Genomic DNA, 26942 nt, shown 5'->3' on the forward strand with positions numbered 1-26942 from the left:
TTTATTCTGGAACAGAGAGTTTGAAACCTGTTGGGAATGAGCACACTACATAAGGTTGGACATGGATTCACCTGTGCAATTCTCGATCACAACTAGGCGCTTTCCTTGAAAATGTGTGTTAACTTTAAAACTACAACAGGTAAACCAGTTCAAGGCCATTGGTATAAGCCTTCAAATATAAAATCATATGATTTCCTGTTTGTTGTAAATGTGCATTGCTGGGTCGGGGAGTGAGAAGAACATACAATATGCTTATAATCCTTACTTTACATACAAAAAGATTTATTGACTATGTTAGAAGTTATTTGCCGTGGCAAAATGGAGCCAATGAACAAAAGTTGCAATACAAAAAGGCGGCTGGGCAAAACTATTATTTTATATATATATATATATATATACACACACACACACACCTTAAAAAGGGTACAAAGAAGGTTTACCAGGATGTTACCAGGGATGAGGGATTTCAGTTATGAGGAGAAGTTGCAAAAGTTAGGACTGTTCTCCTTGGAACAGAGAAGGCTAAGAGGTGACCTAATAAAGGTTTTTAAAGAAGAGAGGTTTTTATAGGGAATATTTTTTTCCTATTTGCCCTCTGGTGAGTGGGTCAATAATCAGAGGTTATAGATTTAAAAATCACTGGAAAAAGATCTGGAGGGGAGATGAGGAGAAATTGTTTCACTCAGAGCATTAAGATCTGGAACGTTCGACCTGAAAAGGTGGTGGAAGATGATTCCGTAAATAATTTTAAAACAGGGTTGGACAGATACTTGACGAGCAACTTACAGCATTACGGACAAAACGCAGGGATGTAGGGCTAAGCATGACTGTGCTTCAAAGAGCCGGCACAGGAATGACAAGCTGAATGGCCTCTTTTCACACTGTAAATTTCTATGAATTTTCAAAATGGAGCCATTTAATTCCATTTGCACTATATCGTGATCATAGAGCACAAGTGTTCCATCTAATGTAGATTCTAGTGGGCTCCACATTCAAAGTTGCAACTGTAAATTAAAAGGAATTGGCTGTCTAGATTACACTTCAAAACTATGTTGCAAAGTTCCTCAATGGTTGTGAAACGCTTATGCCCTGAGGATGTGAAGGGCTCAATATAAATGCAAATTGAAAGGCACTAGGTAAAATGCAAGCTCTTCCTTATTTTTCTTAACTGCAGTAAAAAAAACCTCTGGTTGAAGTGATGCAAAATTGAGGTGATCATGGCACAAAGTTATAGTGTCCTAACACAATTTCCCCCATATGGGGATTTATATTTTTTATTTGCAATTAAGATTGAACAATTTTTTTTTCTGAATCAGGAACGAATGGTGCATATATTGACATTTGCCCAGACTAATAGCCAGCTAAGTTTGGCTTTACTGCAGAAGACAGCAGCAGATTCACATTTATCTCCTACTTCGCCAACCAACATGTGAGGCCAGGAACTGGATGTTTTGTTATTAATTATGAAGGCAGCAAATAGTCTCATCAAAAGCTATCTTTTTGATAATGTTTCAGTCATCTCTCCGAACTATTTCATTCCTGTTCCAATATCCTTAAATTCCCACATTAAGTACCTTGGGGCATTTTCATTGTGTTTAAAAGCATGGTAGAAATGTCAAATATTGTTGCATCGTTCTCATTTAATTTGTTACAAAAACAAAAGATTTTGGCCACTTGTGTCATGTTCACCTTTTTTGTCTTCAGCTCTTTCTTCCAACATCCCATTCACTATGGCTACAGCTGCTGCTCCATTTATCTGATTGGCTGAATGAATCACAATTGCCTTGCAGCCACCTCGACAGTTGCTTTGAATCAACAGGTAATAACTGCAAATCTCTCCTTTCATCTCAATCTCTGGAACTGGAAACAAATAAGGATTTAAAGCATACTAAACGTGAAAGCTACGAAAAATACTGTCGTTAATAACGTTCTAAAAATCACGAGACAAAAGATGAAGCATAAAAGTGACATGAACCTTGATTTATGAGCATGATGAATAATTCAGAAGACTTTATGCTAGAAATAAACTGGTTGTTTTAGTTAGTGCAAGGTTCCCTATTTAGTATAAAATAAACTGGATTCCTAGCCACCACCGTTGGGATGAGGTAAAAGATGAGGCATTTTCCTATATTCAGTATATCGATTATATCCTCAAGAAATTATGACTATTTATACAGGGAAGTCAATTCTAAATTTGTTCAGCTTCCATATACAAAAGTGCGTGAAAACCGCAACGTATGATTCATAAAATAACGCAAGCAATTTGGGCTGTAAACAAAGCTAACAATACACAAGCCTGAATGTAAAATTCAAATGTGGTAAAAAAATGCAAAGTAAGGCCGTCAATTAATTGCAGTTGTCTTGCAATTATCTTGTTAATTCTTTTGGATTTTTTTTTTTAAACGAATGTTAATTGTGGAAGTTAATTTCTCCCTCACCCCAATTCACTAAAACAAAGTTCGCTGTTCCCACAGCCTGTGCGAGCCTTTTATTTTTCCAGTCTCTGCGCCTCACTCAAGTTGTTCGCTTAATGGCTTTATTTACAAGGTTTTTGCCCGCCCCCACCAAATTTGAGTGACTGCTGTTGCTGTAAAGATTGGAGGAGAATGGGGCGAATTAGGGACAGGGGAGGGGGTTTGAGGTTGAGTTGTTCCTCCTCCTCCCCACGGCAGGGCTCCATATTTGGCTAAGGCACTTGGGCACGGGTCCTGTAGGATTGTGTGTCAATACACTCCTGACTAATGTTACCCAGATGGACAGGCAGGATTTAAACTTTTTGCTGGCCTGCCCCGATGTCACAATGTTACAGAACCCAGTTCTTCTGTCGACATGCTGATCTTTAGTATAATCATGGCTACGTGATCAGTCGTCCCTGATGGGGCATTCAGCATGCAAGTACAATATACTTCACCACATTAGATGTACAGAATCCAAAAATAGGAAAACAGGGTTATTATGCTGGGTTGCTTTTGAATGATATCAGTAATAAAACAAACTTGAAAGCAGTAATTGTATCCATTAAATGTGATTACAATCAAGATTAACAGACTAAAAATTTTAAATTGCCAGATTAATTGCGATTATTTTTAAAAATTGCTTGACAGCTCTAAAACAAATTAACACAGGTTGTTATTCTGCAAATGGTAAATAATTAAGCAATTATATTAAGTTTAGCAAGTAGTCAACTGCACAATGATCTCTGCATCCCACCCACTGTCAAAATAGAGCTCCTAAATGTCTTAGTGGGCAAGTGCACTGTACAGCTTGCTCACATCCTGATCTGTGCTGAGATTGCTGATCTTGGTTGGTTCCGTAGTGGATACACTGCAATTGGCCTGAGTATTTATGGACTATTACTGCAGTATTGTTCAGGGATTTAAAAATTACAATCTTTCAGAAACTTTAAACAGCAGAACTCATCAAAATAATGGAATTATTTGATAAAATGACAAACAAAATGAGTTACTATCCTTAGATTAAACTTCGGATGGGCCCACATTCTTTTCAACATGCATATGGTTTGACTGTTCTACATTGATAATATTCAGCTACATAGTTACAGAAAAATTAAAGACTGAAAAAAAAACCAAGAAGTTTGGGCAGTCTTAGACGAGTTCCCATTAGGTACAAGCCCACATCATAAAACCCATAACCATTTTCACCAATTGCCAGTCCCATTCAGATTGCTACAGTCGGGACTTCAGTTGAGGCACAATGCTGAGGCATGGTGTGGAAATGTATTTTTATCTAAGCTGATACCACACGGTATTTTTGTGCCCTTTTTAATATATAACAAAATGGAGTCCTGGTCCTTCCAGAAATTTCTGCATAAAGCAGTCGACTTGCATAAACAGCTAAACCTGGCTTGAAAGGGCTGATAGCCACCAGACAGCTAGGAGGCAAGTCCTGCTGAGACAAGTACCCCCCCCCTATAGACTATTGTCTATACGACACCAGTTCCACGCCACCCCACCCTTTTCGAAGTACTCAAACCACCAGCTATTATCTCTTGTAGAGACCTCATCCATTTGATGCAAAAAGATAACTGACCAAGAAACTGGACAATCCTGACACAATGCAAGGCAGGTAATAGCTCATTACCACACACTCATCGAATAATGGCCGGCTGGCCAACTAACAACCCTGACAAAAGGAAATATCTGGAAACCATGTCAGGATAAGGATGTAGTAATTAACTCTATCTGTATTCACTGACTGCGAGATAGAGCCATACACAGGGAGAGGCCATAACTTGGGTTTTACTGTATAAATATCTTGTGAAACTGTACCATTTCGGAGGTGTTCACTTAGCCATTGACTGAGTGTGACCTTTCCCTTGCTAGCAAGTAAATTAAAGAAACTTCTGCCGGAGCTGAAGATGTCGGAGGTCGAGATTTTGACAATGGTAGAGCTTTTTGCTGTATTATATACTGTGGCATACATGATCAGAATGTAATTAATGCTGACACTCGGTGTTAAAAGCACTAGTGTTCCATTTCTCGATTACTAACATCCTTAATGGACCCTAAACCCTCACAAATTAGAATTTAATTTTAAAATCACTGGACAATTTTACAGTTTATTTCTGAACAGCTGATAGCATATCTGCAGAAAGCAAATATCTACAATTTAAACGTCAGATATAGTTAGATTTCCTGTTTTGGAATGAGACATTTATTTAAACAAGTATACATTGGCTCCCCCTCTCTCCAACCCAAATAGAAACTTCATTAAGAGCTCACCATAAGGGTGACTTATGCTGACTTAAAATGAAGTGCTAAAATATAATTAAGAATAACAAAAAGGTCAAGAGCTCTTCAGAATGTGATGAGTTTGCAAAGATACGAACAGCTAGCAAAGCTGATTTGTAATGGTTACATGAAAATTCACAGAATAAATATAAGGTGCTGTTATCTATCACGATGCTTTAAAATCAAATTGTACACCATTTAAAATGCAATTTAATTTCCATTAACACATCTGAAGCTTTCTGCCCTTCCATAACAACATTAAGATTTAAAAGAGGAAATCAATTTTGTGATTTAGCATTGTGACAAGTATTGCAGTGTTCAGTTTATAAGTGATAAAGGAATTGGCAAAATTAATCTCGAGACAAAATTTAAAATACAAAAGCAGAATTCTACACAAACAACATTCTGTGTACATTGTATTTGAAAAAGAATGTTCATGGGTTATTCCTTTTAAAATATAAATATTTTAAAAGACTTACATTTATATAGCGCCTTTCACGACCAGCAAACGTCTCAAAGCACTTTACAGCCAATGAAGTACTTTTGGAGTGCAGTCACTGTTGTAATGTGGGCAACATGGCAGCCAATTTGCACACAGCAAGCTCCCACACACAGCAATGTGATAATGATCAGATAATCGGTTTTATGTTGATTGGGGGAGAAATATTGGCCTTGACACCGGAGATAATTCCCCTTCTCGTCTTCGAAATAGTATAATGGGATCGTTTATGTCCGTCAGAGAGCAGACGGAGCCTCGGTTTTACATCTCATCCAAAGGCAGCACTGCCTCAGCACTGCACTGGAGGGTCAGCCTAGAGTGGGACTTGAACCCACAACCTTCTGACTGAGGTGAGGGTGCTACCCATTGAGCACAAAGTACAGGTACCTTGTTAGACCAATTAATTTCTGAAGATGTGCGAACAGTTACAATTGTTCTTTCTATACTATTTCCAAGTACCACAGTAAACCTGATGCCCCGCAGACCAGATAACATACAATGCAACATGTCTATTACAGTAGTCCATGAGACTGGTGTAATTGTTAGAATACATAAATGACTACTTTATGCAGGATCTTAATAGAACAGTTCAAACTTTGTGCTAAATGACGCTTCAATGCTTTGTGGGGGGACTCCATTAGGGAGAAAAAAAATCAATCACTGGATTACCTAGCTCCCATTGAGAATTTACCAGAGTTCTGCTCAGTCCCAATTTGGCTCCAGCGTTCATGCTTGACTACAATAATTCAATTAAAGAATTCCATTCTTTATGGACAAATTGAGTGGCTCCTATTTGTAACACGGGTGACTATTTACCATTGACATCTTTTGCAAGTTACTCCAGACTGGAATAATTGGCAAAGACATGTGATAATTCCAAACAGGTTCCAGTGCAATTACTGCCTAGCCTATTTTTCCACAAGTGATCCATGGCAGGCAATGGGCATTTAAATGAGTTTCATCGGGATTAACTAATCCTACACAAAAGACCCTCAGTTTAAAAAAACACTTGTTAGTTACAAAAAAATCCCTTAATAATCTCCTACCGATTTAAAACTTGTGGGAACCTAGCAGATTTGCACTACCTCCCCAGTTTACAATATGAAAAATTATAAAATGTTATATTTGTAAAAAGGTTTGTGTTGCACCCTTAATTTCAGTTTTTATTTGTGCTTGTACATTACACATAGCATAGGAAGTTGTCATCTCATGCAATTCTTTGCAGTAATTCAACTTGAGACCAAACTTAAATTGTGCACACTGAAGGAAATAACATAGGAACAGGCCATTCAGCCCCTCAAGTCTGTTCTGCCGTTCAATTACATCATGTCTGATCTATATCTTAACTCCATCTCCCTTACCATCCTTGCCCAACAACATATTAAATCTAAAATATTGAGTCCATGGCTACAATCTAACTCACTTATGAAAAATACAAAATAAGACTGCCAACTATTAATTTTTTTGAAATTTAAAAAAAGCTATGCTTTTCCAAGTAAAATGGGCAACATTGCTTTTCAGCACATGATCGAAGATAGTAATGGTGCAGACGCAGACAAAATATCTAAAATCAATCTAGGAGTGAAAATTTAATCCAGGTTTGTTCAAATTACTACAGGTACAAGGGTACTTTACTCTTGTAAAATTACAGCTTTACAAACCTACCATTAATGCATTTTGGCTTCTTTGCCATATATTCTTTCCATTTTCGTGTACTGTACTGGTTAGCTGGCAGAATCACAGCGGTGCTCACAGTACAAGATAGGTTAAAAAGAGCTCCCACCTGGAAGTATCAGGAAGAAAATTGGAATCAAACCACAAACTTAAATCAATCATTTACAATACAGATAGCTGAATGGGCATGAACAATAATTTAATACAGATGATGATGAAATATACTTGCTCTGATTTTTTGGGGCTGGGGAGGAAAGAACAACATTATACAGAGACACATGATGGGATTTGATAACATTTATTTTACAAGCAGTATCATGTGCAAACAGTTTTCACAATAAGAGTTATTATACTGTGATGTTGTCATATGGCAGTTGGTGAGTTCAGTGTGGAGGCAAGTATACCAAATATTTACCATGGAAAAGTGTTAATAGCAGTCAGTTTCTTAAAAAGATAGTGATATGGCTATATTTGGACACAGGTTAGACATAAGGGAAGGAAGAGGAACCAGTGGAAGCTCTACAACAAACATTTTGAAAGACAGCAGCATGCAGTGACTGGGTAAAAGTAAGGAGAGGTTATGCAAGAGGAAAAGAATTTGCAGAAAACTGGCAAGAATAACAGTGCTGAATAATGATATGGGTGCTTAAACATGGAAGCGTGCAAGGGTAAAAACTAACAGAAGTTAGTAAGAACTAAATAATGGTTGTAGGAGAATTTTTGAATAGCCAATTCTCCCATAACGATCAAGCTAACAGGATGGTGATCTGCTTACTGCAGCAAAGGATGCGGACATTTATGAGTCACACACAATCACGTGTACTGAATGACACAAAAGTACAAATAGATCAGTGGACTGCTTTTGTTATGCCAAAAGAATATGCAGCATGATTTATTTTTTTATTAGAATGGGTGGTTGAGACTAGAGGAAAACAATCCAGAAGTCAGGTTTATGTCCTGATCACAAGTGTGCCTGCATTTAAATATGTAAACATTGAAACCTCTCTTATCCATACAGGGACACATTGACCAATTGACCTGCCCCTGAATCTGGAAGGTTTGAATATTTTAATTTCAGTTTCATCACATATAAAGGAGGTTCTCCCATCAAAATAATTTTTCCAACGCGGACAGGACTCTAGTCTATAAATCACATATCTCAATAGACATTACAGCAGAAGCAAAAACAAGGACAGGCAGTGTGATGCCACCTGCTCCATTATTTAAGGCTAAAATGGTTGCCGAAACCTTTTGTTTGGAAGTTTAACCTCAGACAGCAAGAGCATACCTTCCCTTGCAGAGAAGAAAGTTGGTTCAGCAGAAGCTTTGATTTGCCTTGGACATCACTTCTTGATAAACTGCTGTACAATTTAATTAAGGTACTCAACACATTAAAGACAAGATAACATTCATCAATGAGGCCTCTTAATACAAGAGGAACATGGAAAATGTCTCCCCGACAATCATTATCTCCAGAAATACAAAAACAAATTAAAAAGTGGAAGTCCTAAGCACTCTGTCATTGCACAGACTATACAGATTGAAAATTTGCTTGTATCCTATTGCAATTTTTAAATGAATCATAGTGCTGCATTTCAATGGTTATTAAAACATTAAATTAGTCTGCGATAGTTTTCATTGTTTTATGATTTTACTTTCTACTCATGGGATTAGCTGGCCCTCTTACGGAATAAACAAACACTTGAGCCCTACAAGAAGTGTCTTCAATAAGTGTTGCAGTTATAAATTAAAGTTTGTTCTTTTATAGCCATGATGCTAAAGTGTGTGAGACAAGAGGTTTATTCAGTTTAAATTCTCATTTCTAAAAACAGAATAAACTTTAGATTTTCATTTACACTGAATATTTTGACAGGTATAATTCATAGATTTTAGTTTTTATAGACTGGTCATTACATCAGTCTAATTAAGCAACAACTCTATTTTTAAATTCTTATTTTTGTTTTCAAATCAATCCACGGTCTCACCCTTCCCCATCCCTCTAACCTTCTCCAACCCTAAAACCTTGCGAGATCTCTGTGCCCCTCCAATTCTTGCCGTTTACGCATCCCCGATTTTAATCATTCCACCATTGGCGGCCGTTCCTTCAGCTGCCAAGGCCCAAAGCTCTCTGCCTAAACCTTTCCACCTCTCTACATTTCTTTTCTCCTTTTAAGGTGTTCCTTAAAACCTGCCCTAATATTTCCTTATGTGGCTCAGTGTCAAATTTGGTTTGTTAATGCTCCTGTGAAGCGCGAGATATTTTACCACATTAAAAGCGCTGTATAAATACAAGTTGCGGTTGTTGAATTTCCACTCAAACGAATTTCCAAAAGTATAAGGGAGATGCAAAATAGTATCGTTCTGCTCCAAGGAGTAACATATGTAACTGCTAAATTCATCTGACTCACTGACAAAACCTGTGGTGTCCCTGCACCGTACTACAAACTCACACGAGGCATGTACTGCAGACACAGTCACTACATGACGTTAACCTTTATTCCCAGGACCAAGGAGTGCTGACCCTGGGTGGGACCTCCCCTTTTATACCTGGAAACCCAGGTGAGGAGTGTCTCCCACAAGTTCACCCCGTGATCAGGGTGTGCATTTCTAGGGTATAAGTACAGTGTACAGGAGTTGCATGAAGGTTACAGTTACATGAAGATTACCGTTGCATGATGGTTACATACATGACAAAACCAATATCTTTCATACCAGATATAAAACAGATAAAGCGAGCTGAAATAACAGTTTACTTAAAGCTGAATTTATGCTTGCTACAGTAATTAGAAAATCTAAATGAATGAACTTATCATGCAGAATACATATTAGTTGCTGTTTTCAGATGGAGTTCAATGTGAGGCCATCCACTTTGGATCAGAGAGAGAGACAAATTGTAATCGATGTTCCTTTCTTTGGGCTGCGCGGCCTAATCAAAAATCCATGCACGCGTGGTCTTTCCATTTGAAAGCCAGTGAGCCGGCTGCGCGGGAGGTCCAGTCAGCTTCGGATGGGTAATGGGATTTGGGTGCTCATGTACACAAAATATTAAAAGCTAGTGCACAGATACAAAAAGAAATCAAAAAGGCAAATAAGAGTACGAGAGTAAACATGCAAGGAACATAAAAACCGACTGCAAAAGTTTCTACAAGTATGTAAAAAGAAAAAAATTAGTGAAGAGAAATGTAGGTCCTTTACAGTCAGAAATGGGAGAATTTATAATGGGAAACAAGGAAATGGCAGAACAATTAAATATTTTGATTCTGTCTTCACGGAAGAGGATACAAATAACGTCCCAGAAATCCTAGGGAACCAAGGGTCTAGTGAGCAAGAGGAATTAAAGGAAATGATTATTAGTAAGAAAATAGCACTGGAGAAATAATGGGACTGAAGGCAAATAAATCCCCATGGCCTGATGATCTGCATCCCAGAGTACTAAAAGAGGTAGCCATGGAAATAGTTAGATGCATTGGTTGTCATATTCCAAAATTCTATAGATTATGGAACAGTTCCTGCAGATTGGAGGGTGGCAAATGTAACCCTATTTAAAAAAGGAGGGAGAGAGAAAACGGGGAACGACAGACCGGTTAGCCTAACATCAGTAGTAGGGAAAATGCTAGAGTCTATTATAAAGGATGTGATAACGGCACATTTAGATAATATCAACAGGATTAAACAAAGTCAACATGGATTTACGAAAGGAAAATCATGTTTGACAAACCTGCAAGTTTTTTGAGGATGTAACCGATAGAATAGATAAGGGAGAACCAGTGGATGTCGTGTATTTGGATTTGCAGAAGGTCTTTGATAAAATCCCGCATAAGAGGTTAGTGTGCAAAATTAAAGCACATAGGATTAGGGGTAATGTATTGGCATGGATTGAAAATTGGTTAACTGACAGGAAACAGAGTGTAGGATAAACGGATCTTTTTCGGGGTGGCGGTCAGTGACTAGTGGGGTACCACAGGGATCAGTGCTTGGGCCTCAGCTATTCACATATATATGATTTGGGTGAGAGAACCAAATGTAATATTTCCAAGTTTGCCGACGACAAAACTAGGTGGGATTGTGTGTTGTGAGGATGCAGCAAAGACACTGCAAGGCGATTTAGATAGGTTAAGTGAGTGGGAAAACACATGGCAGATGCAGTGTAACGTGGATAAATGTGAAGTTATCCACTTTGGTAGGAAAAACAAAAAGTATTATTTAAATGGTGATAGCTTGGGAAATGTCAATGTACAAAGGGACCTGCGTGTCCTTGTACACCAGTCATCGAATGCAACATGCAAGTGCAGCAAGCAGTTAGGAAAGCAAATGGTATGTTGGCCTTCATTGCAAGAGGATTTGCGTACAGGCACAAAGATGTCTTACTACAGATATACAGGGCCTTGGTGAGACTGCACCTGGAGTAGTGTGTGCAGTTTTGGTTTCCTTACCAGACTGATTCCTGGGATGGCAGGACTGTTGTATGAGGAAAGATTGGGTCGACTAGGCCTGTATTCACTAGAGTTTAGAAGAATGAGAGGGGATCTCATTGAAACATGTAAAATTCTGATGGGGTTGGATAGACTGGATATGGGGAGAATGTTTTCCCTGGCTGGGAAGTCTAGAACAATGGGTCACAGTCTCAGGATACGGGGTAGGAAATTTAGGACCAAGATGAGGAGAAATATTTTTCCACTCAGAGGGTGGTGAACCTGTGGAATTCTCAACCACAGAAGGCTGTGGAGGCCAAGTCACTGAATATATTTAAGGAGACAGATAGATTTCTAGACACAAAAGGCATCAAGGGGCATGAGGAAAAAGCAGGAATATGGTGCTGAGATAGAGGATCAGCCATGATCATATTGAATGGTGGTGCAGACTCGAAGGGCCGAATGGCCTACTACTGCTTCTATGTTTCTAATGGAATGTTGCCTTCATCTCAAGGGGGTTGAAATACAAAATTCTTGGTCAAACTGCATCTGGAGTACTGCATTTAGTTCTGGACACCACACTTTAGGAAGGATAAATTGGAGAGAGTGCAGAGCAGATTCACCAGAATGATACTAGTGCTTAAAGGGTTAAATTATGTAGACAAGTTGCAAAAACTTGTCTCGCATTCCCTTCAGTTTGGAAGGTTGAGGGGTTATCTAATCGAGGTAATTGAAAATGATAAAGAATTCGAAAGGATAGATACAAAGCAACTATTTCCTCTGATGGGGGAATCCAGAAGGGGGAATAACTTTAAAATTTAGGAGTGAAATCAGGAATCACTTTTTCACATCAAGGGAGTTAAAATCTAGAACTCTGTCCCCTAAAAGGCTGTGGATGCAGGGTGTCAATTGAAATTTTCAAGATTCAGATCAATAGAATTTGGTTTATTTAAGGGCATCAAGGGATATGGATCAAAGACGGGTAAATGTAGTTGAGGTACTGATCAGCCGAGATCTAATAGAATAGTGCAACAGACTGAAGTGGCCTTCTACTCCTTTGCCCTTGTTCAACCCACTCCCTTTACATTAAGCTAATGCTGGCAGGTCAATTCTCATGCAGTAAAAATGCAAAAATCCTGTATTTCTTAGAAGTCAAAAGAGTGAAACTGAATAATGCAGTTTACAAAAGATCTCGAAAAAATGACAAACAAAAAGATATTGAAACCACATTAGTTGAAAACAAGGATACAATTCAAACTCAATCCCAGATAGGAAGTAGGAGGGAAGGTCTGACAGCGCCACCAACTGCACAAAATCCAAGACTGGCTTATAATAATAGAAAACCTAAAACATAAAAGAAACACAATTATTTACAAGTCAGTTTTAACAAGGATATATAATCAATATGTTTTCACCAAATTGAATACTTATAAGTAAACTCCATATATTTTATTAAGTAAACTCAGAATTCTGTTTATAAAGCATGGGGTTAGTTTGTCAGTTTGGTGTCCATGATGCAGATCCTTGCCAATATTTGTCTGGCTGGTTTTCAACAGTGTAAATTAAAACAAAATCACTTTTCTTAGTTGAAATCTGTACACCTGCTCTTATATCACAAAGCTGTATTAAATTAGGAGCCACTATCAACCTTATTTTTTAAAAATGGAAAAAAAGACTACAAAATGCAGAAAGCAACTTTACTGTAAGGCCAAATAATTCACCAATGACAAAGTCCTGACTGAGTTAATATTTTCCTGTCACATTGGATAAATAGTGTTATCTTATTGCTTCTATTTCAGTAAATATGTAAACTGTTATTTTTCCAGGTTAAACACTGAAGACATTACAGTTGCTTGTAAATGAGGTCATGATAAGGAAGCTTCTTGTGACACGAGAGGGGTTAATAGAAACAGAAAATAGGTGCAGGAGTAGGCCATTCGGCCCTTCTAGCCTGCACCGCCATTCAATGAGTTCATGGCTGAACATGCAACTTAAGTACCCCATTCCTGCTTTCTCAATACCCCTTGATTCCCCTAGTAGTAAGGACTTCATCTAATATAACACTCTGAAGATTTGCACCCTACCCCCCCTGTTATAAGGACTTCCTTGGCAGCGGGATAAACCAAGCATTGAGGATGCTGCACTGTATAAAACATTGAAATATACAAATGTAATTTTTTGGGTAGATTAAAGAAGCCCTTTCACACCCCTCAAAGTCACGCAAGGTATTTCTCATTACTTTTTAAGGTTGCGGATTGGAAGTCCTCTGAATAGGATTTAGCTCGTAGTCAAAAAAACAAGAAATTAGTTCACCTCTCTCATTGTATTTGTTGTTCTAGAAGCTGTGGATGCACTTTCAGTCCAAGTATAGGAGTTTATTAAACGACTCCAAGATTTTTGAGTGTTGGCTCTCAAGCAGAATCCTGGAAACTTTACCTCAGAAGCAAACTAGGGAAACAATGAAAAAGTAAAAATGTATTTGTTACAATACACAAGCTATTCTTTCCTTTCATACCCAGCAGCCTGCCTAAAACTTGAATCAGATGTTACAAGCAATACAAAAAAGGTATACAGAAATAATCTAATTACCTCCTTAAACAAAATCGACTATATAATTTCAAAAGTTAAGAAATTTGTTACAGGTTGATTTCATAAATTCTCAACTGCTAAATATTTCAATGTTTATATAAGACAGCGCAACTGAATGGGGGGAAAGCGTGTAGAAAACTAGATCAAGTTCAAGTAAATACTCATCCTGAAGAACAGGGTTTCCATATCTTGCATGTTCTCAGTTTGTTTCTTCTGGCTTCCTGTTGAAATCTCTGCCCATTGTACTTCCACACACTATTTCAGCAAAGTGCTGCCCCATCCATTTAAGTTACATATGCAAGCCATATCAAACACCATGCTTGAATCCATTTCCTCATAAAAGATGGTGTTTACAGCTTCTAAATTCTGGCCGACAGTCATTCTTGCTTCTCCTTAAATGTAATGCTGACAACCTCAGCCACATATCAAAGGACTTCACCAGTTAGCATTTTAGCACACCTACAGAGGGATACTGATGGAGATATCCATGAGCAGTCACCTGTCTACGCAGTGAAACGCAAGGTGCAGCGAAAGAAAAATGGAGCCAAAATAAAAGGTTTAACTAAAATGAAATGTTTTTAAAAATTTGTTTCAGGGATGTGGGCATCGCTGGCAAGGCCAGCATTTATTGCTCATCCCTAATATGCATTGCAACATTTCTGAAGGTTAAAAGGACAAATAATTTCAAACTTAAAACTGTGTCCACTGAGTAGTAAGAACATTGTTGCTTCCACCTCTCCATGAGGGTTTAAAAATAAAAATGAAAAACACTTCAATGTAAAAAATGTTCTCCATTGGAAAAATGATAAACTGATGCAAGAAAAGTTATTATACACCAAATAGATTACAACAACTTGCATTTCTATAGTGCCTTTAACATAGTAAAACGTCCCAAGGTGCTTCACTGGAGTGTTAGCAGATAACATGACACTGAGGCATGTAGAGATATTAGGACAGGTGACCAAAAGCTTGGTCAAAGTAGTAGGTATTAAGGAGTGAGTTAAAGGATGAGTCTAGCATTATATAGATTAGCATTGTGTTAGACATTTTGAAAAAGTGGCAGGCATATTTTGTAATGGCGGATAAAGCATCAGTTACCCATCTGTAAACCATTATGCACTGCCCTTGTCATCAAGATTAAGCCAGCACTGCTTTAAACTAGTCACAATCCTTTTCCAAATTCAGTTAACTGCCTGCTAGTTTACTAGTGCATCCTTGGCTGTTTCTACAGACCTCGGAGCATACAAAGCGGTTTTATTAATATTAGATCTAAAAAAAAAGACAGGAAACATCAGCTTCACTAACAGCAATTCCCTCTCAACAGAGCCAAATGAACCCATAAAGTTTCCGCTCTAGCCTGCTAGATAGTCCCCCGCTCATCAAACTGACAGCCTCTGATTACACTACTTTAGATGTTTAAAAAAAAGCAGGCAGCAATTAATGCTTCTGTGATTTTGATTCAAGAAGAAATGTAATTGGTCAATTTAGCATGCTTTAGATCTAATTACAAAGGGTAATTTTGGTAATTATAATAGGTTTTGAAGTCAGTAATATCAGAATAAAATTAAGCAGAAATATGTCTAGAAACTAGAGAAACAAATACTGTGATAATGAATTTTTTAAAAATGTGGAAACATTAAACTAATTGAAGGAATTACTTCTAAGATCCATAAATATTGGTGGCAAACTTGATCTATGGCCTGGATATTAGCAGGTACAGGTTAAGTAGGCAGGGGGACGGAATTTCGGATGGAAAATCCAGAGGGCTGGGTTTCCCCGCATGCTGTGGAGTTTGGCCCCTACAGATTTCCCACCCGGAAGCCAACTAGACCGACGGGCTTGGCTTGCAGTGGGACAGGATGCATTCCGGAGCTGGACGCAGGACCAGGTAGGTCTGATCCCCCAACCCTGGAGAAATGTCCAATCCCCGATTGTGGGTGGGGGGGGGTTCGATGGTGGGGGTGCTTTGGGGGCCGAGTGAAGCACTCCTGCTCCTCCTAGCCCACGAGCAGAGCTGTAAAAGCACTTACCTTCTCACTGAAGCTGTCCTCCTTCACTTCTGAAGTGGCCGGGCTGAAGTCGGGGCTCAGATTTTAAAAATGTTAACATCTGACCCAAGCCCAACCCACTCATTTTTGTGTGCTAAAATTCCCCTCTATGAATCTGAATACAGGCGCATGTACAAGCTAGGAAGATGAGAGTGTAAGGAACAGTGCGGTGCTAAAACTGAATGCAGTATTCCAGATGGGGTCTGAACAAGGCTCTGTATAACTACCTCACTTTTGTATTCAAAACCCCTCGAGATAAAAAACAACATTCCATTAGCCTTTTTCAAAAAATTACTATTTTTCCCTTTGCACTAGCTTTTAGTGATTTGTGTACCTGGTCACCTAAATCCCTTTGCTCCTTCACTACTCCTAGTCTCTCACCATTAAGAAAATATTACAATTGGTAGGTCTCTGAACCCAAGTGGATGACCTCACACTTTCCCACATTGGGTACAATTGTGGCAGATGGAGTTCACTCACTTGGTCTGTCTATGTCCCTGTGTAACTTCATACTCCCATCTACACAACTTTGTGCCTCCTTAACTTTGTGTCATCTACAAACTTGGATAAAGAACTCTCGATTCCTTCATCCAAGTCATTTTTATATATGATGCAAAGTTGAAGCCCCATTACAGATATCTGGGGAACATCAGGTGTCACATCCCAGAGTACATTCCTTTTATCACTGGTTGAGAGGTAGGAGAAGAGAACAATCACCAACCCACGTCTACCTCTAATTCCGTTGCACTTTTATTTTTGGCGATAAATCAATTGTGTGGAATTTTATCATATGCCTTCTGGAAGTCCATAAAGACAACAGCATCCATAGACACTCCCCTATTCACCATGCTCGTGACCTCCTCAAAAAAATCAGCTAGTTTAGGCAGACATGATCAGCCTTTCACAAATCCATGCTGAATCTCTGATCTCTATCCCCTATGATAGACTCCAATAACTTCCCCATAGCAGATATTAAATGGATAGATTTACAGTTGCCCATTTTCTCCCATCCCTCCCTTCTTAAATAATGGAGTGACAATTGCAATTTTCCAATTGGATGACACAATTCTTGAATCGAGATATCTTTGGAAAATTATGACTAATGCATCTGCAATTTGCTTGGCTATTTCTTTTAAAACTTTGGGGTGGAAACCATCAAGTCCTGTAGGTTTGTCTAACTTAAGTCTCATTATTTTGCCATTAGGAATGTTTAAAATATTAAATCTGTCAAGTTCCTTTGACTTATTTCTGGGTTCCATTGTAATACTGGTATTTTGTCCTCCTCCTCCACTGGGAAAATGGATATAAAGTATTCATTTTAAAAGTCTGCCATTTCCTTATTGTCCATTAAAGTGTTAATAGGCCTACATTTCCCTTCACCACTCCCTTTCTGTTATAAAAAGCTTCTACTGTTAGCTTGGATATCCCTTGCAAGTTCATTTTTTCTCCCTATTTTCTTTTAGCACCTCTTATTTTCTTTGTTTCCTTTGTTGTTTTTTTATAGGTCTCCCAGAATTCCATTTCACCTGGCACTTGAGTAAGCCTTTTCGTTTAGAAAGGAAGACTTTCATTTATATAGCAGCTTTCATGAACACCGGATGTCCCAATGCGTGTTACAGCCAATGAAGTACTTTTGAAGCGTAATCACTGTTGTAATGTAGGAAACACAGCAGCCAATTTGTGCACAGTAAGCTCCCACTAACAGCAATATGATAATGACCAATCTGTTTTTAAGTGTTGATTGGGGGTTAAATATTAGCCAGGACACCAGGGATAACTCCCCTGCTCTTCTTCGAAATAGTGTCATGGGATTGGTTATGTCCACCTGAGAGCGCAGATGGAGCTTTGATTTAACGTCTCATCTGAAAGGCAGCACCTCAGACAGTGCAGCACTCCCTCAGTCCTGCACTGGAGCGTCAGCCTAGGTTTTTGTGCTCAGGTTTCTGGAGTGGGATTTGAACCCACAACCTTCTGACTCAGGTAAGAGTTCTACCAACTGAGCCACAGCTGATATGGTCTCAATTATACCATTATTAATACCTAAATACATATTATCTAATATCCAGGGAGCGAACACTAAGCGTGGTTTTTGGGTGAAATGGAGTTAGAGAGCAGGAGATAATTAGATCAGGGCAGGCAGATATAATAGTCCCAGCTTTAAAGTCAAGACACCCTGTTCTTATTTTTGCATTCTCATTATAAATTCCTTTGTCCACATTTACAATGTAAATTGACAATGTAAACTTGTCACCATCATTGCACTGTCCTGCCAGTGATAGCCCTGCTGCACCTTTGTGAGCTAGAACACCCTCCTGTTAGTGAAGCTGATTTGTTTAAAAAAAACATCTCTTACCAATTTAAACTGTAGAAAAAAATTATAACTTTTTAAAAACAGTGGCCTTCTGAAATGCAAACAATTTGTTGCAAATATAATGGACTTGCCTAGCACACAGAAATATAAAATCCCAATTAGGTTATTTTCTTAAATGTAAAAATAAACAAACAGAAGTTGTACCTTTCGTTCTTGGATATGTACCTTCCCTCTCCATACCACGAATGGATCAATCATTTTCTCAAACTTTTGTGGGTCTACAACAGTTGCTCCCAGGTACTCTGCAATTTTCTGCCAACTACAATGAGACAAATTTTGTTAGATGTCTGGACTGGGAAATAATAAATTGTAATTTGAATTTACTACTTGCTGGTCATAATTTATGTTTTATTATTGGTTACATAGAATTACATAGACTATGCAGCACAGAAACAGACCAATCAGCCTAACCAGTCCATGCTGGCATTTATACTCCACTTGAGCCTGCTCCAGTCTTTCCTCATCTAATTCTGTCAGCATAACCCTCTATTCCTTTCTCCCTCATGTATTTATCTACCTCCCCCTTAAATGTATCTATACAATTCGCCTCAACCATTCCCTGTGGTAGCGAGTTTCATATTCTCACCACCCTCTGGATAAAAAAGTTTCTTCTGAATTCCCTATTGGATTTCTTGGTGATTATCTTATATCGATGGCCTCTAGTTTTGCTCCTCTCAAGTGGAAACACCAACTCTGCGTCTATTCTATCAAAACCATTCATAATTTTACAGACTTCTATTAGGTCATTTCTCCTTTAAAGAGGAGAGACCCCCAGCCTGTTTATCCTTTCCTGATCAATATAACCTCGCAGTTTTGGTATCATCTTTGTAAATCTTTTTTGCACATTCTTCTGTGCCTCTATATCCTTTTTATAATATGGCGACCAGAAATGTACACAGTACTGTGTGGTCTAACCAAAGTTCGATACAAGTTTAGCATAACTTACCTACTTTTCAATTTTATCCCTCTAGAAATAAACGCTACTGCTTGGTTTACTTTGGAAATCTAGATACATTACATCTACTGCCTTACCCTGGTCTAATCTCCCTGTTGCCTTTTCAAAGAATTCAATCAGGTTGGTCAAGCAAGACTTTCCCTTTTGAAATCCATACTGACTATTCATTATTATATTTTTGGTTGAGATGTTTTTCTATTATCTCCTTTAATACAGTATTGTTCTAAATGTCATCTGTAAGGTTCAATATGGCTGGCAATCCAGATCATGTGGCAGATGCCTGACCACCCATCAGTTAGCAACCTATCCCACTACAACATGCTTCATTTTACCACTTATGTCTTTACCATTGATCTTAAAGAATCCTAGCTGCATCCTTTTACTGTTTTATCAGAAACAATAACGGTTTTTCATCCGATTATACCTCAGTTATGAACGAAGGTACCTGCTGTTCAGACTGGTATTTTTGGTTTGTATTAAATCAAATTTGAGATTTTTTCAACTTCTAACATCCCAACATTTCTCATGTACTAAATATTTACTCTCAAGCCATTTAAAGATTTTTTTTTTTTTTAAATACAGGGTACAGTGTTTGTAGATTTATGGTACTAGAGTTTGCTGTCCAGCCTGTTCTTATAGTTCTAGATCAAGGACTACAAATTAAATACTGGCGTATAAGCCACGAGGTTAGTTACAAAAATATTATTTAAAATTGGACAATTGGTGGGAAGAAAGGAATTTCTTGCAGTAAAGTTTGACCAAACTTTAAATCCTAACTTTTCAAACCATAAAATATTATATGCCAGCAAAATGAGCTAAAAAGAAAATATAGTTTATGCAGTTGTTTGCCTTTTGTACCAGTTCAATATAAACACAATGAACTTGCTCAAGTTGAGATACTTGCCACTTGCCATCCTTTGTTGCTATGGCAATTTCTGCTGAATGCCATTCCCTCATGTGCTTAAATGCACCCACAACAGGGAGCCAATCTTTCAGCCTGGGAATACCACTGCCAGAGACCAGCAAGATTAGATCCAATAACCCCTTGCCTGTCAACAGAAAAAGGGAACACTTCAAAAGTCAAGCTCAATCCAGCTTTTAAGCCAACAACTTGAGTGGTAATAAAAACAGAAAATGTTGGAAATCTCAGCGAGTCAGGCAGCATGTCGCACTTTCCCTCCACAAACACTTTGAGAACCAGTTAATGGAACATAAAAAAAGTTAAAATAAACCAGTGATGAAGTTACCCGGCTTACTTAGCGCATAAAAACAAAGCCGAGCATAATCTCAACATTATATAAATCACTGGTTAGGCCTCACCATGTTAAGACGGTGAGAGGGTGCAAGAGATTTAGCTGAATTGTACCAGGGTTGCAGGACTTCAGTTATGTGGAGAGACTAGGGAACCTGGGATTGTTCTCCTTAAACCAGAGAAGGTTAAGAGGAGATTTAATAGAGGTGTTCAAAATTATGAAGGGTTTTGATAAAGTAAAGAAAAATAAACTGTTTTCACTGGCAGGAAGGTCGATAACCAGAGAACATTTGATTTAAGTTGATTGGAAAAAGCAAGAGGAGAGATGAGTACTAATTGTTTATGCAGTGAGTTATTATGACTCGGAATGCACTGCCCGAGAGGATGGCGGAAGCAGATTCAATCGTTACTTTTAAAATGGAATTGGATATATACACAATTAAAAATGAAAAATTTGCAGGGCTATAGGAAAAGAGCAAGGGAATGGAAGTATTGGGATAGCTCTTTCCAAGAGTCGGCACAGGCATGATGGGCCAAATTGCTTCCTTTCGTGCTGTAAGATTCTATGATCCAATACTGAACAAACTCTGCATGGTGACATGGTTTAGGTCAGGAACAAGCCTGCAACCCTCTGTTCTGTGGTGCAGTATGTTGGTTCTGCAACATGTCGCCATTCTTAAATTTCACTATCTAGTTGGGCAGCATGGTTCATCCACAAGTATTTCAATAAACAGCATCTTCCTGCTTGATGACCGCTGAGGACTTTTAATGTGTCAGAGAAACAATCCCATCAAATAGGTTCGCCTCCCTCTCAGAAAAACATTGGCAAATTTAACTCAAAACTGGTGTTCAGCATTGGGTCTGCTAGGTAGTTATGCAGCACATTAGTAGGTGTTAGGTCTCCCTATCCCTGCACTCCACCAGCCCCCAAAAAAAGAGTAATAAGGTGGATGAATTAACTGCGCAGATGTTAACGGACATGAAGTCATTGGGAATACGGAGACATGGCTCCAGGGTGACCAAGGCTCGGAACTCAACATCCAGGGGTATTCAATATTCAGGAAGGACAGGCAGAAAGGAAAAGCAGGTGGGGTAGCGGTGCTGGTTAAAGAGGAGATTAACGCAATAGTAAGGAAGGACATTAGCTTGGATGATGTGGAATCTGTATGGGTAGAGCTGCGGCACACCAAAGGGCAGAAAACGCTAGTGGGAGTTGTGTACAGACCACCAAACAGTAGTAATGAGGTTGGGGATGGCATCAAACGATATTAGGGACACGTGCAATAAAGGTACAGCAGTTTCATGGGTGACTTTAGCCCAATCTATATATAAATTAACCAAACTGGTAGCAATACGGTGGAGGAGGATTTCCTGGCGTGTATAAGGGATGATTTTCTAGACCAATGTGTCGAGGAACCAACTAGAGAGCTGGTCATCCTAGACTGGGTGTTGTGAAACAAGAGAGGATTAATTAGCAAACTTGTTGTGCAAGGGTCTTAAGGGAAGAGTGGCCATAATATGGTAGAATTCTTCATTAAGACGGAGAGTGACACAGTTAATTCAGAGACTAGGCTCCTGAACTTAGGGAAGATAACTTTGATGGTGTGAGACGGGAATTGGCTAGGATAGACTGGCAAATGATACTTAAAGGGGTGACGGTAGATAGGCAATGGCAGACATTTAAAGATCACATGGATGAACTTCAACAATTGTACATCCCTGTCTGGCGTAAAAATAAAAACCGGGAAGGTGGCTCAGCCGTGGCCAACAAGGGAAATTAGGGATAGTGTTAAATCCAAGGAAGAGGCATATAAATTGGCCAGAAAGAGAAGCAAACCTGAAGACTGGGAGAAATTTAGAATACAGCAGAGGAGGACAAAGTGTTTAATTAGGAGGGGGAAAATAGAGAGCAAGCTTACTGGGAACATAAAAACTGACTGCAAAAGCTTCTATAGATATGTGAAGAGAAAAAGATTAGTGAAGACAAATGTAGGTCCCTTGCAGTCAGAATCAGGTGAATTTATAATGGGGAACAAAGAAATGGCAGAACAATTGAAGCAATACTTTGGTTCTGTCTTCACGAAGGAAGACACAAATAACCTTCCAGAAATACTAGGGGACCGAGGGTCTAGCGAGGAGGAGGAACTGAAGGAAATCCTTATTAGTCAGGAAATTGTGTTAGGAAAATTGATGGGATTGAAGGCAGATAAATCCCCAGGGCCTGATAGTTTGCATCCCAGAGTACATAAGGAAGTGGCCCTAGAAATAATGGATGCATTGGTGGTCATTTTCCAACATTCTATAGACTCTGGATCAGTTCCGATGAATTGGAGGATAGCTAATGTAACACCACTTTTTAAAAAAGAGGGAGAGAGAGAAAACGAGTTAGTATAGACCAGTTAGCCTGACATCAGTAGTGGGGAAAATGTTGGAATCAATGATTAAAGATGTAATAGCAGCACATTTGGAAAGCAGTGACAGGATCGGTCCAAGTCAGCATGGATTTATGAGGGGGAAATCTTCTAGAATTTTTTGAGGATGTAACTAGTAGAGTGGACAAGGGAGAACCAGTGGATGTGGTGTATTTGGACTTTCAAAAGGCTTTTGACAAGGTCCCACACAAGAGATTAGTGTGCAAAATTAAGGCACATGGTATTGGGAGTAATGTATTTATGTGGATAGAGAACTAGTTGGCAGACAGGAAGCAAAGAGTAGGAATAAACGGGTCCTTTTCAGAATGGCAGGCAGTGACTAATGGGGGACCACAAGGTTCAGTGCTGGGACCCCAGCTATTTACAATATACATTAATGATTTAGACGAAGGAACTAATGTAATATCTCCAAGTTTGCAGATGACACTAAGCTGGGTGGCAGGGTGAGCTCGGAGGGGGATGCTAAGAGGCTGCAGGGTGACTTGGATGGGTGAGTGGGCAAATGCATGGCAGATACAGTATAATGTAGATAAATGAGAGGTTATCCACTTTGGTGGCAAAAACTGGAAGGCAGATTATCATCTGAATGGTGACAGATTAGGAAAAAGGGAAGTGCAACGGTACATCAGTCATTGAAAGTTGGCATGTAGGTACAGCAGGCGGTGAAGGAGGCAAATGGCATGTTGACCTTCATAGCGAGAGGATTTGAGTATAGGAGCAGGGAGGTCTTACTGCAGTTGTACAGGGCCTTGGTGAGGCCACACCTTGAATATTGTGCACAGTTTTGGTCCCCTAATCTGAAAAAGGACAATCTTGCTATTGAGGGAGTGCAGCGAAGGTTCACCAGACTGATTCCCGGGATGGCAGGACTGACATATGAAGAAAGACTGGATCGACTCGGCTTATATTCACTGGAATTTAGAAGAATGAGAGGGGATCTCATAGAAACATAAAATTCTGACAGGATTGGACAGGTTAGATGCAGGAAGAATGTTCCCGATGTTGGGGAAGTCCAGAACCAGGGGTCAGTCTAAGGATAAGGAGGTAAGCCATTTAGGACAAAGATGAGGAGAAACTTCAGAGAATTGTGAACCTGTGGAATTCTCTACCACAGAAAGTTGTTGATGCCAGTTCATTAGATATATTCAAAAGGGAGTTAGTTGTGGCGCTTATGGCTAAAGGGATCAAGGAGTATGGAGAGAAAGCAGGAATGGGGTACTAAAGTTGCATGATCAGCCATGATCATATTGAATGGTGGTGCAGACTCGCAGAGCCGAATGGCCTACTCCTGCACCTATTTTCTTTGTTTCTATGTTTCAAAGGAGGAAAGGTCAACTCTGTTTCTTTCTCTTCAGAGACGCTGCCTGACCTGAGTATTTCCAGCATTTTTTGTTTTTATCTCAACCAGTTCTGTTTAATTCAAACGACACAAAATACATGGTACAACATTAACTATATAGGGTCTAAAAGTAACTTGATTGAAATGCAGTGCATCTTCTTTCCCGTCAATAAACAATTCATGTCAAATTCCAATTTGCTTTAAAGAATTGTATCAGAAGAAAAGAGCACATTGTAAGATACTGACAAATGATAGCCATGTGCTTGCCATTATTACAATTAATTTCAAAACATCTCATTGTTACAATACAAGGGCTCTGAAAGAAATGATGCTGACAATTACCAGGAGGAGGTAGTTTATCTGCAAGTTGATGTAAACCCTCTGCAGCCTCTTCAAATAATCTATAAAAGAAATGATGTTGATAGATATTTTTCATATTTCAAATATTAACATCCCCATTATTCCCTCAAAAATACACAAACATTTACCAAAATAAAATCAGTAATATATAACAGCAGTTAGAAATGGCAGTGCTTTTTGGTCTGATCAGCACAATTAAAAAAAACATATTGAAGAGGGTACAGGAACCTAGTGATTATGGTATATAAAAGGGGTCAGAGGGTCTAGTAAGGAGGGGGAACTGAGGGAAATCTTTATTAGTCGGGAAATTGTGTTGGGGAAATTGATGGGATTGAAGGCCGATAAATCCCCAGGGCCTGATGGACTGCATCCTAGAGTACTTAAGGAGGTGGCCTTGGAAATAGCGGATGCATTGACAGTCATTTTCCAACATTCCATTGACTCTGGATCAGTTCCTATGGAGTGGAGGGTAGCCAATGTAACCCCACTTTTTAAAAAAGGAGGGAGAGAGAAAACAGGGAATTATAGACCGGTCAGCCTGACCTCAGTAGTGGGTAAAATGATGGAATCAATTATTAAGGATGTCATAGCAGTGCATCTGGAAAATGGTGACATGATAGGTCCAAGTCAGCATGGATTTGTGAAAGGGAAATCATGCTTGACAAATCTTCTGGAATTTTTTGAGGATGTTTCCAGTAAAGTGGACAAAGGAGAACCAGTTGATGTGGTATATTTGGACTTTCAGAAGGCTTTCGACAAGGTCCCACACAAGAGATTAATGTGCAAAGTTAAAGCACATGGGATTGGGGGTAGTGTGCTGACGTGGATTGAGAACTGGTTGTCAGACAGGAAGCAAAGAGTAGGAGTAAACGGGTACTTTTCAGAATGGCAGGCAGTGACTAGTGGAGTGCCGCAAGGTTCTGTGCTGGGGCCCCAGCTGTTTACATTGTACATTAATGATTTAGACGAGGGGATTAAATGCAGTATCTCCAAATTTGCGGATGATACTAAGTTGGGTGGCAGTGTGAGCTGCGAGGAGGATGCTATTAGGCTGCAGAGTGACTTGGATAGGTTAGGTGAGTGGGCAAATGCATGGCAGATGAAGTATAATGTGGATAAATGTGAGGTTATCCACTTTGGTGGTAAAAACAGAGAGACAGACTATTATCTGAATGGTGACAGATTAGGAAAAGGGAAGGTGCAACGAGACCTGGGTGTCATGGTACATCAGTCATTGAAGGTTAGCATGCAGGTACAGCAGGCGGTTAAGAAAGCAAATGGCATGTTGGCCTTCATAGCGAGGGGATTTGAATACAGGGGCAGGGAGGTGTTGCTACAGTTGTACAGGGCCTTGGTGAGGCCACACCTGGAGTATTGTGTACAGTTTTGGTCTCCTAACTTGAGGAAGGACATTCTTGCTATTGAGGGAGTGCAGCGAAGGTTCACCAGACTGATTCCCGGGATGGCGGGACTGACCTATCAAGAAAGATTGGATCAACTGGGCTTGTATTCACTGGAGTTCAGAAGAATGAGAGGGGACCTCATAGAAACGTTTAAAATTCTGACGGGTTTAGACAGGTTAGATGCAGAAAGAATGTTCCCAATGTTGGGGAAGTCCAGAACCAGGGGTCACAGTCTGAGTATAAGGGGTAAGCCATTTAGGACCGAGATGAGGAGAAACTTCTTCACCCAGAGAGTGGTGAACCTGTGGAATTCTCTACCACAGAAAGTAGTTGAGGCCAATTCACTAAATATATTCAAAAGGGAGTTAGATGAAGTCCTTACTACTCGGGGGATCAAGGGTTATGGCGAGAAAGCAGGAAGGGGGTACTGAAGTTTCATGTTCAGCCATGAACTCATTGAATGGCAGTGCAGGCTAGAAGGGCTGAATGGCCTGCTCCTGCACCTATTTTCTATGTTTCTATGTATCTGCCTCGCAACTCAGTGATCCTGAGTTCAAATCTCACCACGGCATGTTGTGAAACTGAATTTACAAAATCTGGCAACTAGATGAACAATGAGAGCTGCTGGGTTGTCAAAAACATGCCATCTTCTCAGCAGTCTGACCTACAGCCCCATAACTACATGGCTAACTCAATGCCGTCAGGGGCATTAATTGTGGAAAATTTGGTACATTCTGAAAAAGAAATCAAATACATTTGGCAGTTTAGTTTTCTTTTTCCAGTCTTTGTTCTTTTTCTCCGTCTCCTTATTTTTCTTTGTCTGTTTCTTGCTTTCTCTTTCATTTCTTTTGCTATCT

The 26942-nt window shown here is 39.2% G+C and overlaps 2 protein-coding genes across 4 annotated transcripts in view; one reads left to right on the forward strand and one right to left on the reverse strand.

Annotated features, from left to right (window-relative positions):
* Window positions 1-26942, reverse strand: part of mtbp (MDM2 binding protein) — a 98244-nt gene that overhangs the window by 61973 nt on the left and 9329 nt on the right. Inside the window, exons 5-12 of one of the 2 annotated variants that reach the window (XM_070888777.1) lie at window positions 24665-24723; window positions 20204-20348; window positions 18489-18603; window positions 13650-13784; window positions 12586-12680; window positions 8213-8282; window positions 6916-7033; window positions 1690-1860 (exon numbers count right to left, since the gene is read on the reverse strand). In XM_070888777.1, coding sequence (XP_070744878.1) covers window positions 1690-1860; window positions 6916-7033; window positions 8213-8282; window positions 12586-12680; window positions 13650-13784; window positions 18489-18603; window positions 20204-20348; window positions 24665-24723 — 908 coding nt within the window. Of the gene's footprint in view, window positions 1-1689; window positions 1861-6915; window positions 7034-8212; window positions 8286-12585; window positions 12681-13649; window positions 13785-18488; window positions 18604-20203; window positions 20349-24664; window positions 24724-26942 lie in introns of both variants that reach the window. The other variant, XM_070888769.1, reaches the window with a different exon arrangement.
* The window catches only part of mrpl13 (mitochondrial ribosomal protein L13), a 194865-nt gene continuing 169652 nt past the window's right edge, over window positions 1730-26942 (forward strand). For both annotated transcript variants that reach the window (XM_070888813.1, XM_070888820.1), the window contains exons 1-2: window positions 1730-1819; window positions 19316-19419. The gene's annotated coding sequence lies outside the window, so the exon portion shown is untranslated. The remainder of the gene's footprint in view (window positions 1820-19315; window positions 19420-26942) is intronic.

Source organism: Pristiophorus japonicus, chromosome 1 (assembly GCF_044704955.1).
Source record: "Pristiophorus japonicus isolate sPriJap1 chromosome 1, sPriJap1.hap1, whole genome shotgun sequence".
NCBI lineage: Eukaryota > Metazoa > Chordata > Chondrichthyes > Pristiophoridae > Pristiophorus > Pristiophorus japonicus.